Genomic DNA, 15440 nt, shown 5'->3' on the forward strand with positions numbered 1-15440 from the left:
TTCATCACATTCCCAGTGGGTCAGAAGTTTGCATACACTCAATTAGTATTTGGTAGCATTACCTTTCAATTGCTTAACTTGGGTGAAACGTTTCAGGTAGCCTTCCACAAGCTTCCCACAATCAGTTGGGTGAATTTTGGCCCATTCCTCCTGACAGAGCTGGTGTAACTGAGTCAGGTTTGTAGGCCTCCTTGCTCGCACACGCTCTTTCAGTTCTGCCCACAGATTTTCTATAGGATTGAGGTCAGGGCTTTGTGATGGCCACTCCAATACCTTGACTTTGTTGTCCTTAAGCAAATTTGCCACAACTTTTGAAGTATGGATTATGTGACGTTCAGAAATGAGACAAGAGGGAATTGATTAATTAAGCGACTGTTGTAAAATCGATATTCTGATATTCTTTGAGTTAATTTGGGAAATAGAAACTCAATAAAACTAATTTTCCCATGGTGCCCCAGGTTAATCAGTTAATAATTGCTTGATTCATTGCTTGATTAATTTAATCACGCAATTATAAACCGTTAATCATTCGATGAGCAACAGTCGTCACATTAACTAATACAACGGCACGACAGTGTTCATAGTGGATATATTATAGACTGTATTGTGTTCATAGTGGATATGTTATAGACTGTGTGGTGTATTGTGGATATATTATAGACTGTGTGGTGTATTGTGTTCATAGTGGATATATTATAGACTGTGTGGTGTATTGTGGATATATTATAGACTGTGTGGTGTATTGTGGATATATTATAGACTGTATTGTGTTCAAAGTGGATATATTATAGACTGTATTGTGTTCATAGTAGATATATTATAGAGTGTGTGGTGTATTGTGGATATATTATAGACTGTGTGGTGTATTGTGGATATATTATAGACTGTGTGGTGTATTGTGGATATATTATAGACTGTATGGTGTATTGTGGATATATTATAGACTGTGTGGTGTATTGTGGATATATTATAGACTGTATTGTGTTCATAGTGGATATATTATAGACTGTGTGGTGTTCATAGTAGATATATTATAGACTGTGTGGTGTATAGTGGATATGTTATAGACTGTATTGTTTATTGTAGCTATTTGCAGACAGAATGTTTCAGTGGTTCTAGTCTGGTGCTGAAGCTCTCCTCCTGGACTCTCAGCTTCTCTGTGAATTCAGCCTGTAACAACACAAGAGGAAAGACGTTGATAATAGTTTGGATAATTACTCATTTTTTACCACATGAAGACTGCATCTATTTCCCCGGCTGCGTGTATTCCCCCGGCTGTATGTATTTCCCTGGCTGTATGTATTTCCCTGGCTGTATGTATTTCCCCTGGCTGCATGTATTTCCCCGGCTGTATGTATTTCCCTGGCTGCATGTATTTCCCTGGCTGTATGTATTTCCCCTGGCTGCATGTATTTCCCCGGCTGTATGTATTTCCCTGGCTGCATGTATTTCCCTGGCTGTATGCATTTCCCTGGCTGTATGTTGGGCTGTATGCATTTCCCTGGCTGTATGTATTTCCCCGGCTGCATGTATTTCCCTGGCTGCATGTATTTCCCTGGCTGCATGTATTTCCCCGGCTGCATGCATTTCCCCTGGCTGCATGTATTCCCCTGGCTGTATGTATTTCCCTGGCTGCATGTATTTCCCCGGCTGTATGTATTGCCCCGGCTGCATGTTGGGCTGTATGCATTTCCCTGGCTGTATGTATTTCCCCGGCTGCATGTATTTCCCTGGCTGCATGTATTTCCCTGGCTGCATGTATTCCCCTGGCTGCATGTATTTCCCCGGCTGCATGTATTCCCCCGGCTGCATGTATTTCCCTGGCTGCATGTATTTCCCCGGCTGCATGTATTTCCCCGGCTGCATGTATTTCCCCGGCTGCATGCATTTCCCCGGCTGCATGTATTTCCCTGGCTGTATGCATTTCCCTGGCTGTATGTTGGGCTGTATGCATTTCCCTGGCTGTATGTATTTCCCCGGCTGCATGTATTTCCCTGGCTGTATGCATTTCCCTGGCTGTATGTTGGGCTGTATGCATTTCCCTGGCTGTATGTATTTCCCCGGCTGCATGTATTTCCCTGGCTGCATGTATTTCCCTGGCTGCATGTATTTCCCCGGCTGCATGTATTTCCCCGGCTGTATGTATTTCCCTGGCTGCTTGTATTTCCATGGCTGCATGTATTTCCCTGGCTGTATGTATTTCCCTGGCTGTATGCATTTCCCTGGCTGTATGTATTTCCCCGGCTGCATGTTGGGCTGTATACTTGAGAATGGAACAGTTCCAACCTACTTATGGAATTCACCCACAGCTTGTCCTACATTTGATCATGTCAACATTTCTACCATATAAGGTATGATGAGACCCACATGCCTGTTGAAACTCCCAGGAACATATCCCCCTTTCAGAGGGAAAAAAAATGAATGTTATTAAATATCGTTTAACAAGAGAGCAGCGATTTGGCCCGAGATGATCCACAATGAAGGTTAAAGCCGTCACTACCAACAGGAGACTGAGGTAGAGAGGCTGCTGGGAGTTCGTATCCCACACTGCATCTCTCTCTCTCTCTCAGTGTTGTGACAGGAACTGAGTCGTTCTATTAACTCATCTGATCAATGGGATCTTCTGCTTTAAGTGTAAATTGTAGCAGTTAAATAAGTCATTGACCTTGAGCAGACAGAAAAGAGAGAAAGTAATTGACCTTGAGCAGACAGAGAAGAAAGTCATTGACCTTGAGCAGACAGAAAAGAGAGAAAGTCCTTGACCTTGAGCAGACAGAAAAAGAGAGAAAGTCCTTGACCTTGAGCAGACAGAAAAAGAGAGAAAGTCCTTGACCTTGAGCAGACAGAGAAGAAAGTCATTGACCTTGAGCAGACAGAAAAGAGAGAAAGTCCTTGACCTTGAGCAGACAGAGAAGAAAGTCATTGACCTTGAGCAGACAGAAAAGAGAGAAAGTCCTTGACCTTGAGCAGACAGAAAAAGAGAGAAAGTCCTGGACCTTGAGCAGACAGAAAAAGAGAGAAAGTCCTTGACCTTGAGCAGACAGAGAAGAAAGTCATTGACCTTGAGCAGACAGAAAAAGAGAGAGAATGGTAAGAAATAGCTGTAGTTGTATGGTGGTGGATCATTCAGAATCAGGATGCTGCACACTGTTGGGGATGAAGAATCGCATTACAGCAGAGCCACTCAATAACTTGGACACCAGTCAGCCAGTCAGTCAGTCAGTCAGTCAGTCAGTCAGTCAGTCAGTCAGTCAGTTAGCCAGCTAGCCTGTCTGTCTGTCAGTCAGTCAGTCAGTCAGCCAGCCAGTCAGTCAATCAGCCAGAATGCCAGTCAGTCAGTCAGTCAATCAGCCAGAATGTCAGTCAGTCAGTCAGTCAGTCAGTCAATCAGCCAGAATGCCAGTCAGTCAGTCAGCCAGCCAGTCAGTCAGTCTGTCAGCCAGTCAGTCAGTATGTCAGTCAGCCTGTCAGTCAGTCAGCCTGTCAGTCAGCCTGTCAGCCAGTCAGCCTGTCAGTCAGTCAGCCTGTCAGTCAGCCTGTCAGTCAGTCAGTCAGTCAGCCTGTCAGTCAGTCAGCCTGTCAGTCAGCCTGTCAGTCAGCCTGTCAGTCAGTCAGCCTGTCAGTCAGCCTGTCAGTCAGCCTGTCAGTCAGTCAGTCAGCATGTCAGTCAGCCAGTCAGTCAGCCAGTCAGTCAGCCTGTCAGCCAGTCAGTCAGTCAGTCAGCCTGTCAGTCAGCCAGTCAGTCAGCCTGTCAGTCAGTCAGTCAGCCAGTCAGTCAGCCAGTCAGTCAGCCAGTCAGCCAGCCAGCCAGTCAGCCAGTCAGTCAGTCAGCCAGTCAGTCAGCCTGTCAGCCAGTCAGCCTGTCAGTCAGTCAGTCAGTCAGCCTGTCAGTCAGCCAGTCAGCCAGTCAGTCAGTCAGTCTGTCAGCCAGTCAGCCTGTCAGTCAGTCAGTCAGTCAGTCAGCCTGTCAGTCAGTCAGCCAGTCAGCCAGTCAGCCAGTCAGCCAGTCAGCCAGCCAGTCAGTCAGTCAGTCAGTCAGTCAGTCAGCCAGTCCGTCAGTCAGCCAGTCAGTCAGCATGTCAGTCAGTCAGTCAGTCAGTCAGTCAGTCAGTCAGTCAGCATGTCAGTCAGCCAGTCAGTCAGTCAGCATGTCAGTCAGCCAGTCAGTGTAGATGTTCAGCTCTTTATCACACAGGCCTGTCTAGCGTTATTACGTCTGTCACCCTATTCACTATTTAGTGCACTACTTTCAACCAACCTCTATGTCTGATAAACATGCCCCGCTTAAGAAACACAGAGTAAGAAACCGAACCAGTTCTTGGTTCTCTCTTGAATTGTCAGGTCTTTTCCTGCAAAATAATCGGGCCTGGGCCTTGGCGAGGAAAACAGGTACTCCAGCTGATTGGCTGTTTTTTAGGCAATTGAGAAATAAATGTACTGCAGCTGTCAAAAAGGCAAAATCAAATTACTTCCTTAATGCTATGACAGATTCTGCAGGAGATCCTGCAAAATTCTGGAAAACCGTTAATTCACTGAAACGGGGGAATTCTGCCGTTTCTCTTCCTAAGCAAATTACCTCAGATTCCTGTATCCTGAAATGAAATGTGCTGTATGTCTGGTCTCTCCAGAGTGATGGTGTGTATCTTACTGTGCTGTGTGGCTGTGTGGCTGGTCTCTCCAGAGCGATGGTGAAAAAAATGATATTTGTGATGCTTTTAATAAGCATTTCATCTCTGCTGGTTTTTTATTTGAAAGGAAAAGTGGCCATTGTGGCACTGGCCAGTTAGTTGATTTTTCGTCTTGCTTTTCAACCGTTACTCTGAAAAATGGTAACCCTGTTTTTAGTTTCCAGAAAATAACCGAAGCAGAGGTTCTAGCTGCCCTGTGTGCCATTGATACTAAGAAATCCTTAGGCGCTGACAATTTAGACCCGTTCTTACTTAAGTGTGCTGCACCTATCATTGCTGGTTCAGTGACACACATTTTTAATCTAACATTAAGCACAGGAATTATCCCTAAGGTGTGGAAAGCAGCTTTTGTTCTGCCATTACATAAGGGAGGTGACGGTAGTGATTTGGATAACTATCGACCCATCTCTAGGCTCCCTTGTCTGGCAAAGATCCTAGAATCTATAGTCAACAAACAGTTACAGGTCTTCTCTTTCTGCTAACAGTATTCTTAGCACCAATCAATCTGGTTTTAGATCTAAACACAGTACCACATCGGCCACTATGCTTGTTGTAAATGATATTGCAAATGCCTTAGATGATAGAAAGCACTGTGCTGCGTTGTTTGTAGATTTGTCAAAAGCTTTTGACACTGTAGACCATGCTATCCTTTTGAGCAAGCTGTCATCTATAGGAGTGGGCACGGATGCCTGCCGATGGTTTTATGACTATCTTAAAGATAGAACTCAGGCCGTCATGGTCGACGGGGTCAAGTCTGACTCCTTACAGTTACTTAAAGGGGTCCCTCAGGGTTCAATAATTGGCCCACTATTGTTCTCACTTTATATAAACAACATTGGTGATGATGTCAGATATTGTAAATTCCATTTATATGCAGATGACACAGTGATGTACTCTATTGCTCCAACAGTGGACCAAGCTTTAATGCAGTTGGAGTCTGATTTTAGGATACTACAGGGGTCTCTTTTACAGCTTAAACTTGTTTTAAACGCTAAGAAAAAAAATGTCATGTTTTTTTCTAGGTCTAAACTCTCAGTTAGAAACACTTTTGTAATCACTAGCTTGGATGGTACTCAAATCAAACAGGTCTCTGCATATAAATACTTAGGGGTATGGTTAGATGATAGGCTTTCTTTTAAAAAACATGTTACTGAATTGTGAAAAAGCTCAAATTCAAGATAGGGTTCCTTTATAGAAACAGGGCTTGTCTGTCCTTTGTAAATAGAAAACAAATTGTGCAGGCTACTTTTATGTCCGTTTTAGATTATGGTGATATTATCTATATGCATGCATCGGCAAACACATTAAAACCACTGGATGCTATTTACCATTGTGCACTCAGGTTTATCACGGGTGATAGTTACAAAACTCATCACTGTATCCTTTATCAACATGTGGGTTGGGCCTCTCTATCTGTGAGGCGAGAGCAACATGCTCTCTTGTTTATTTATAAAGCGCTTCTTTTAAAACTACCTCCATATATATCATCATTCATTTCCACTAGATATACACATTTTAAAACCAGATCACAGATGTGGATTACATTAGAGACTCCTGCGGTCTCCACAGAGTTGGGTAGGACTGCCTTTAGTTCCTTTGCACCTTATTTATGGAACAAACTGCAGATCCAACTTAAGTTAGACACTCTGGTGTCCCTTGCCCATTTTAAAAATGTTATGGAGGATCAATATGATGTTATCTGTGATTGTTTCTGTTGAATTGTGTCTTTGTTTTGTATGTTTGAAATGTTCTTGTCTGTATGCCTAAAACTGTACATGTCAACATGTTTACACAGGGCCCATAGGACTCTGGTCAAACGTAGTGCACTACATAGGGAAACAGGGTGCCATTTGGAACACATCCCTCCATGTCCTTATTGTCCTATTTAGACCCATCATAATGAAAACCACCTGTACTGTTTTATAAACATGACAACAATTAGTATAAAACAAAACCTGCGTTTCCTGTTTAACATCGAATATAATCAACTTGTGAAGGAAGATATGAAAACGTCCATGTTCTGCTGCAGTCAGCGTGGTTTTATCTGGACTGGTTATTGGACTTCAGCTGAGAACTGGCCTCCAGATGGATCAACGATCCAATTCAACTGTATATATCAACACCAGTATACATGAAGGTCGTTCATTTCAATAAAAACTATACAACAAAAAGCTTTAAAGGACTCAGGATTCATCATGAAATCTCACCTGCAGGTTTCTCAGCATCTCTTTGGTCAGGTCATCCAGCACGTCTTTCACATCCTGAACGTTGTACTCTTCAAACTCTGTAGCCTTGTTCTCCTTCTCCTGCTCCAGAACTGTTTCACCTGGTACCTCTCCATCCTCCACCTGGCTGGTCCTCTGGCCCTGGGTCAACAGAACACCTATCAGACAGGCTGGTCCTCTGTCCCTGGGTCAACAGAACACCACCTATCAGACAGGCTGGTCCTCTGTCCCTGGGTCAGTAGAACACCACCTATCAGACAGGCTGGTCCTCTGTCCCTGGGTCAGTAGAACACCACCTATCAGACAGGCTGGTCCTCTGTCCCTGGGTCAGTAGAACACCACCTATCAGACAGGCTGGTCCTCTGTCCCTGGGTCAGTAGAACACCACCTATCAGACAGGCTGGTCCTCTGTCCCTGGGTCAGTAGAACACCACCTATCAGACAGGCTGGTCCTCTGTCCCTGGGTCAGTATCAGACAGGTAGAATATTCCAGAAGGGAGATCCCCATCATTGTTCCATTATGTGTGTGGTGCTGCATGTTGAATAGGAACGAGATGAATGCAAAGCTACTGTCAGGTTCAGAATACCATTACAACTTTAACTACAATATCCTACCCTTACATTCTATTGATATATGTTTAAATCAACCGTTATAGTATTTAACTACAATATCCTACCCTTACATTCTGTTACTACATGTTTAAATCAACCGTTATAGTATTTAACTACAATATCATACCCTTACATTCTATTGATATATGTTTAAATCAACCGTTATAGTATTTAACTACAATATCCTACCCTTACATTCTATTGATATATGTTTAAATCAACCGTTATAGTATTTAACTACAATATCCTACCCTTACATTCTGTTACTACATGTTTAAATCAACCGTTATAGTATTTAACTACAATATCCTACCCTTAAATTCTATTGATATATGTTTAAATCAACCGTTATAGTATTTAACTACAATATCCTACCCTTACATTCTGTTACTACATGTTTAAATCAACCGTTATAGTATTTAACTACAATATCCTACCCTTACATTCTGTTACTACATGTTTAAATCAACCGTTATAGTATTTAACTACAATATCCTACCCTTAAATTCTATTGATATATGTTTAAATCAACCGTTATAGTATTTAACTACAATATCCTACCCTTACATTCTGTTACTACATGTTTAAATCAACCGTTATATTATTTAACTACAATATCCTACCCTTAAATTCTATTGATATATGTTTAAATCAACCGTTATAGTATTTAACTACAATATCCTACCCTTACATTCTGTTACTACATGTTTAAATCAACCGTTATAGTATTTAACTACAATATCCTACCCTTACATTCTGTTACTACATGTTTAAATCAACCGTTATAGTATTTAACTACAATATCCTACCCTTACATTCTGTTACTACATGTTTAAATCAATCGTTATAGTATTTAACTACAATATCCTACCCTTACATTCTGTTACTACATGTTTAAATCAACCGTTATAGTATGTACTAGCAGTGATCAGTCATAAAGTCAGGCTTTAGTTCTCAGTAAAGAGGTCTTCAACAGTGTGACAGCGCCCACCTGTGGTCATATGGGAAACGGCATGATCACTGACTTGGAATAGGAGTTGTGGAAAAGGAGTGATACTAACTCAGACATAATACACACTAATATAATCTGTATTATTGATTTATCTACTTGTCTTTTTAATCCAGATAGTATACTAAAATAGCAAACTACCTCTTCCTGCTGTTCAACAGGAGGAGTCATGTAATGAGGTAGTCCTGCAGTACAGTACCTCTTCCTGCTGGTCAACAGGAGTCATGTAATGAGGTAGTCCTGCAGTACAGTACCTCTTCATGCTGTTCAACAGGAGTCATGTAATGAGGTAGACATCAGTAGTCCTACAGTACAGTACCTCTTCCTGCTGGTCAACAGGAGGAGGAGTCATGTAATGAGGTAGACATCAGTAGTCCTACAGTACAGTACCTCTTCATGGTGTTCAACAGGAGTCATATAATGAGGTAGACATCAGTAGTCCTGCAGTACAGTACCTCTTCATGGTGTTCAACAGGAGTCATATAATGAGGTAGACATCAGTAGTCCTACAGTACAGTACCTCTTCATGGTGTTCAACAGGAGTCATGTAATGAGGTAGACATCAGTAGTCCTACAGTACAGTACCTCTTCATGGTGTTCAACAGGAGTCATGTAATGGAGGTAGACCTCAGTATTCATGCCTTCTTCCAGCGGAGCTACAAAGTCTGCTGAGCTGATCACCTCTATGGTCCTCTGGAATACAGTTAGTCAGGAAACATAGAGGTTGTAATCTCACAGTAGAATATGTTGGATGTTTGCCTTCACATTTGTAAATATATTAAGAAAAGGATCATATTACCTGGTAACAGAGCTTACTACATATTAACTGTATTGTAGGCTCCATACATGCTGTGATAACGAGATCTGATGTTATTATAGGCTCCATACATGCTGTGATAATGAGATCTGATGTTATTATAGGCTCCATACATGTTGTGATAATGAGATCTACTGTTATTATAGGCTCCATACATGCTGTGATAATGATATGATGTTATTATAGGCTCCATACATGCTGTGATAATGAGATCTGATGTTATTATATGCTCCATACATGCTGTGATAATGAGATATACTGTTATTATAGGCTCCATACATGTTGTGATAATGAGATATACTGTTATTATAGGCTCCATACATGCTGTGATAATGAGATCTGATGTTATTATAGGCTCCATACATGTTGTGATAATGAGATCTGATGTTATTATAGGCTCCATACATGTTGTGATAATGAGATTGGATGTTATTATAGGCTCCATACATGTTGTGATAATGAGATATACTGTTATTATAGGCTCCATACATGCTGTGATAATGATATCTGATGTTATTATAGGCTCCATACATGCTGTGATAATGATATCTGATGTTATTATAGGCTCCATACATGCTGTGATAATGAGACCTGATGTTATTATAGGCTCCATACATGTTGTGATAATGAGATCTAATGTTATTATAGGCTCCATACATGCTGTGATAATGAGATCTGATGTTATTGTAGGCTCCATACATGTTGTGATAATGAGATCTGATGTTATTATAGGCTCCATACATGCTGTGATAATGATATCTGATGTTATTGTAGGCTCCATACATGCTGTGATAATGAGATCTACTGTTATTATAGGCTCCATACATGTTGTGATAATGAGATCTGATGTTATTATAGGCTCCATACATGCTGTGATAATGATATATGATGTTATTATAGGCTCCATACATGCTGTGATAATGAGATCTGATGTTATTATAGGCTCCATACATGCTGTGATAATGATGTTATTATAGGATAGATACATGCTGTGAGAGGAACAGAGTGAACTGTTGTGATTGACTTTTGTTTCAGCACAGTACATGCAGTATAGGGCCGGTACATTTACAGAAAAGTGCTTCCATTAGTTTGACTTCTTCTGATGGTGAGTTAGTCAGAGATGACAGATAAATGGTCTCCTGATGGTGAGTTAGAGATGACAGATAAATGGTCTCCTGATGGTGAGTTAGTTAGAGATGACAGATAAATGGTCTCCTGATGGTGAGTTAGTCAGAGATGACAGATAAATGGTCTCCTGATGGTGAGTTAGCGATGACAGATAAATGGTCTCCTGATGGTGAGTTAGAGATGACAGATAAATGGTCTCCTGATGGTGAGTTAGTTAGAGATGACAGATAAATGGTCTCCTGATGGTGAGTTAGTCAGAGATGACAGATAAATGGTCTCCTGATGGTGAGTTAGTTAGTCAGAGATGACAGATAAATGGTCTCCTGATGGTGAGTTAGTTAGTTAGAGATGACAGATAAATGGTCTCCTGATGGTGAGTTAGTCAGAGATGACAGATAAATGGTCTCCTGATGGTGAGTTAGTCAGAGATGACAGATAAATGGTCCCCTGATGGTGAGTTAGTTAGTTAGAGATGACAGATAAATGGTCTCCTGATGGTGAGTTAGTCAGAGATGACAGATAAATGGTCCCCTGATGGTGAGTTAGTCAGAGATGACAGATAAATGGTCTCCTGATGGTGAGTTAGTCAGAGATGACAGATAAATGGTCTCCTGATGGTGAGTTAGTTAGACAGAGATGACAGATAAATGGTCTCCTGATGGTGAGTTAGTTAGAGATGACAGATAAATGGTCCCCTGATGGTGAGTTAGAGATGACAGATAAATGGTCTCCTGATGGTGAGTTAGTTAGAGATGACAGATAAATGGTCCCCTGATGGTGAGTTAGTCAGAGATGACAGATAAATGGTCTCCTGATGGTGAGTTAGTCAGAGATGACAGATAAATGGTCTCCTGATGGTGAGTTAGTCAGAGATGACAGATAAATGGTCTCCTGATGGTGAGTTAGTTAGAGATGACAGATAAATAAATTCTTAGGGACAATGACAGAAAAGGACTCTCTTTATGGTCACTACCGTTCCAAGTTACTCACTAGCTTCCTTAAGGAAACCTCAACATACATACGGACGCACTGACGCACGTGAACACCCAGCCTCACCTTCTTTCCCAGGAGCAGTTCCTCTCTAGGTTGGTTGAAGAGAAACTCATAGAGTCGGTAGTTCTGAAAGAGACTAATAGTAAAAACAGGTGAACCAAGATTAGTAACCAACAGATCAGAACATCAACATCCACTATGAGTGAGGTTCACTGCTCTGAATGGATTATCACCAGGTAAGTAAGGGCAGTGTTAATGTGATATTAATCATGTAGACCCTACTAAAAAAAGGCTAATAGAGAAGAGTCTTGCTACCTGCACTTCAGGTAGTCAGTGATGGCCATGGCCTGTTCAGCATCAAACAGTGAGTCAACCTCTGGAGAAAGAGACTGGCGTGTTCCTGATATCAACTTGGCAAACTCGTTCAGGTTATCACCAAATGGCATCTGCTTCTCTGGGACATGAAGGACAGATATGAATACAGATATTAGCCACGGCCGGTCCATATTGACGTTAGCCATAAGAATCTTGACTGGAAGTTCATTACTTTTCTCTCTAGCAGGAACGGATGCTGCGCCAAGATCAGGACAGCGAGGAGCGTGAGATGTGTCAAATCGAGAAGATTGAAATACTGCTAGTTTTTTAATGAAATTGCCTTTTTTCGTCAGCATGCTAGGCTAGCTAATGCTAAAGCAACCCATTAGATTCGACAACACTTTCGGTAAGATACTCGCCACAACGCAAGGCATTGCATTTAAATGGAATTCAATGGGCATTGTATATAGCATTAGCTAGCCTAGCATGCCGACGAAAAAAGCAGTTTAAAAAAACAACACACAGTCCCTAATGAAGGTATTGATGATTAGGTGGTGAACACAGTCCCTAATGAAGGTATTGATGATTAGGTGGTGAACACAGTCCCTAATGAAGGTATTGATGATTAGGTGGTGAACACAGTCCCTAATGAAGGTATTGATGATTAGGTGGTGAACACAGTCCCTAATGAAGATATTGATGATTAGGTGGTGAACACACAGTCCCTAATGAAGGTATTGATGATTAGGTGGTGAACACAGCCCATAATGAAGGTATTGATGATTAGGTGGTGAACACAGTCCCTAATGAAGGTATTGATGATTAGGTGGTGAACACACAGTCCCTAATGAAGGTATTGATGATTAGGTGGTGAACACAGTCCCTAATGAAGGTATTGATGATTAGGTGGTGAACACAGTCCCTAATGAAGGTATTGATGATTAGGTGGTGAACACAGTCCCTAATGAAGGTATTGAAGGTATTGATGATTAGGTGGTGAACACAGTCCCTAATGAAGGTATTGATGATTAGGTGGTGAACACAGTCCCTAATGAAGGGCAAAATGTGTAGAATTGCAGCAAACTTTCAAACTGCAACCTTATCTCAGATTGTGAAATATTGGAGGAAATTAACTCTAAAACGTCTATTTTCTTCGCTCTGTTGTCAAGAGGGGGGCCACTTAAAAATTATCGCAAGGTAGGGTGGGACCCCAACGAAATGTTAATTAGGGCCCACAAAAGGGCTGTCTGCATGTGTGGGTATAGATGTGGATATGCAGGCCTGTGAGCCACTGTGGCCGGTCATGATGAGTTCAGATTGTGTGGCCCCCACCCCAATCAAAGTTTCTCCATCCCTGCTTGGGGCACACTCGTGGTAACAAATCAAAATTATAGGTTGCACAGCAAATTACTCATCACATATGTATATACTGTATTCTATCCTATTCTACTGCATCTGTCTATGCATTACTCATCTCATATGTATATACTGTATTCTATACTATCTACTGTATCTTAGTCTATGTATTACTCATCTCATATGTATATACTGTATTCTATACTATCTACTGTATCTGTCTATGCATTACTCATCTCATATGTATATACTGTATTCTATACTATCTACTGTATCTTAGTCTATGTATTACTCATCTCATATGTATATACTGAATTCTATTCTACTGTATCTTAGTCCGTTCCGCTCTGACGTCGCTCGTCCATATGTATATAGTCTTAATTCCATTTCTTTACTTTAGATGTGTGTGTTTTGGGTTTATGTTGTGTAATCTGTTAGATATTACTCGTTAGATATTACTGCACTGTCGGAGCTAGAAACACAAGCATTTCGCTACACCCGCAATAACATCTGTTAAACACGTGTATGTGACCGATAAAATTTTATTTGATACTGTCTGTTACCTACAGATCTAATGACATACCCCTGATATTGTCCAGTACCAACTGCAGTAGAGCCATGACGAATGAGATTTGTTGACAGCTGTAGTTCATCTCCGTGGCCCACCAGAAGCCAGAGACAAAGTAGTCCAACAGGGCTGCCTCCTTCACACATGTCTGGTAGTTCTTCAAACCAAGTATTTCTTCAAACTGGCTGTAGTAAAAAACAAAAAGGTTAGCATACATGAAACACTTCCAAAATAAAATGGCTATTAAACCGATATATCCGTGTTACTTACAATTGCACTTGTTCCACTGTCAAATCCAACAGCGTGTTGATTTGTTCATGGGAAATAAGTTTCCATTGAGGGTTGGATTTTTCAGCATAATTTTCCTGTAATAATTGGATTCAGAACACAAGTGAGTTTGGTTAGCTCTAGCTATGATAACGGTTTGGTCAAATAATCCAAATAACCAGACAAATGATGTAGTAAATATGTCAAATAATATCAACTATTAATAGGGTTTTAACATATTTTCCTACTTTGGACGCAGCGTCATTTCTGTCGTTTGTATTTTTATCCGCTGACTTGTTGCTTTGTTTCGCTTTTGCAGACATGTTATTGTCACCTGCGTTACCATGGCAGCATTTCCGCAGTGGACGGGTCACTTCCGTCCAGCTTCCGGTCAGTCTGGTCTATCGAGATGGATAAAGCTGATGCTAAGAATCTCAGTGTTACCAACTTAGCGACTTTGGTCGCTATATTTAGCGAGTATTCAGACCCCATCTAGCGACACATTAAAAAAATAAAAATAAAAGGATAGCCAATAGCTACTTTACTTACTGAGGAGTTGGCAACACTGTGCTAGATCTGTGTAGTCAGCTTGTAACCAGTTGTCCCCGCCGTACTGATACTAATAATTTTGGGCGAATAGCATACCGTCTCCTCTTTAAAACAAAGTCAATGAAAGTCCAGTATGAAGACAAGCAGAAGCTGCTTCTCCAGTAGAAAACCTCGACCACAGCACTTGAAGGCGTTGCCATGGTGTTACCTGGTTGACCTCATGGGTAGAAACATATCCGGGTTACCAGTTGTCTCGCACCGAACTGCGCATGTGCAAGCCGTCAACTCAAAAGCCATTCGTTTCGATATAAAGTTGCTTTTGATGAAAATTAAAAAGTGTAATTTTTCTCCCTTTCACTCGGTTGGAGTAATAACATGTTCAACTACTTAAGACACTAGCTTAAATCTATGTTGTGCTTTGTTAGGTTTTGACCAACTATTTGTTTGCATAACCAATATAATACAACTATTTAAACCTATATAATACAATTAGTTGTGGTGCTTAACTTATGAATACTAATGCTAAACATAAGAGGTTTATATTGTATTAACATAGATTGAGCGACATATAATAGACATGACTAACTGGAGGGTTGCTGGCTAGTAGGAGTGTAGGCTGAGTAGACTCTTGACACACACAATGCCTGATTGAGGGGCCGCTCAAGGACAGGTGTACGGGAGCGGCTGGTAGAATGGAAGATAACTGTAGCACAAGAATAGGCACTGTCCTTGGGTGTCTGACTCTCGGTTACACACACGAAGATAAGCTAGAAGACATCTATGCCTGGCAACAAAGATGCGTCTAGAGGCTGGGACCAGCCTGCACGCCAACGATAGGCTGGAGTAAGTCTAAACCACACCCAAGCCTCTACTCTGACAGGCCAGCAGTGAGCGGGAACTATCTCTGTCAGAG

At 41.3% G+C, this 15440-nt stretch overlaps 2 protein-coding genes across 4 annotated transcripts; both read right to left on the reverse strand.

Annotated features, from left to right (window-relative positions):
* Nucleotides 1–668: 668 nt before the first annotated feature.
* LOC115189760 (ciliary-associated calcium-binding coiled-coil protein 1) lies at nt 669–14821 on the reverse strand. The gene is made up of 9 exons (XM_029748284.1): nt 14528–14821; nt 14227–14379; nt 13982–14076; nt 13727–13896; nt 11788–11926; nt 11536–11608; nt 9120–9227; nt 6896–7054; nt 669–1170 (listed from the first exon to the last, which is right to left on the reverse strand). The coding sequence occupies exons 2-9, from the start codon at nt 14299–14301 to the stop codon at nt 1087–1089; spliced, it is 903 nt and encodes a 300-aa protein (XP_029604144.1). The 5' UTR covers nt 14302–14379; nt 14528–14821; the 3' UTR covers nt 669–1086.
* Nucleotides 1179–3162, reverse strand: LOC115189759 (glutenin, high molecular weight subunit PW212-like). 3 transcript variants are annotated; one of them, XM_029748281.1, is made up of 2 exons: nt 2997–3162; nt 1179–2897 (listed from the first exon to the last, which is right to left on the reverse strand). In XM_029748281.1, the coding sequence occupies exon 2, from the start codon at nt 2248–2250 to the stop codon at nt 1246–1248; it is 1005 nt and encodes a 334-aa protein (XP_029604141.1). In that variant the 5' UTR covers nt 2251–2897; nt 2997–3162; the 3' UTR covers nt 1179–1245. The 3 variants fall into 3 exon arrangements, with proteins under 3 accessions (XP_029604141.1, XP_029604142.1, XP_029604143.1); XM_029748282.1 differs by having other exon boundaries at nt 1179–2699; nt 2898–3162; XM_029748283.1 differs by having other exon boundaries at nt 1179–2008; nt 2057–3162.
* Nucleotides 14822–15440: the final 619 nt, after the last annotated feature.

Source organism: Salmo trutta, unplaced genomic scaffold (genome assembly GCF_901001165.1).
Source record: "Salmo trutta unplaced genomic scaffold, fSalTru1.1, whole genome shotgun sequence".
Classification (NCBI taxonomy): domain Eukaryota; kingdom Metazoa; phylum Chordata; class Actinopteri; order Salmoniformes; family Salmonidae; genus Salmo; species Salmo trutta.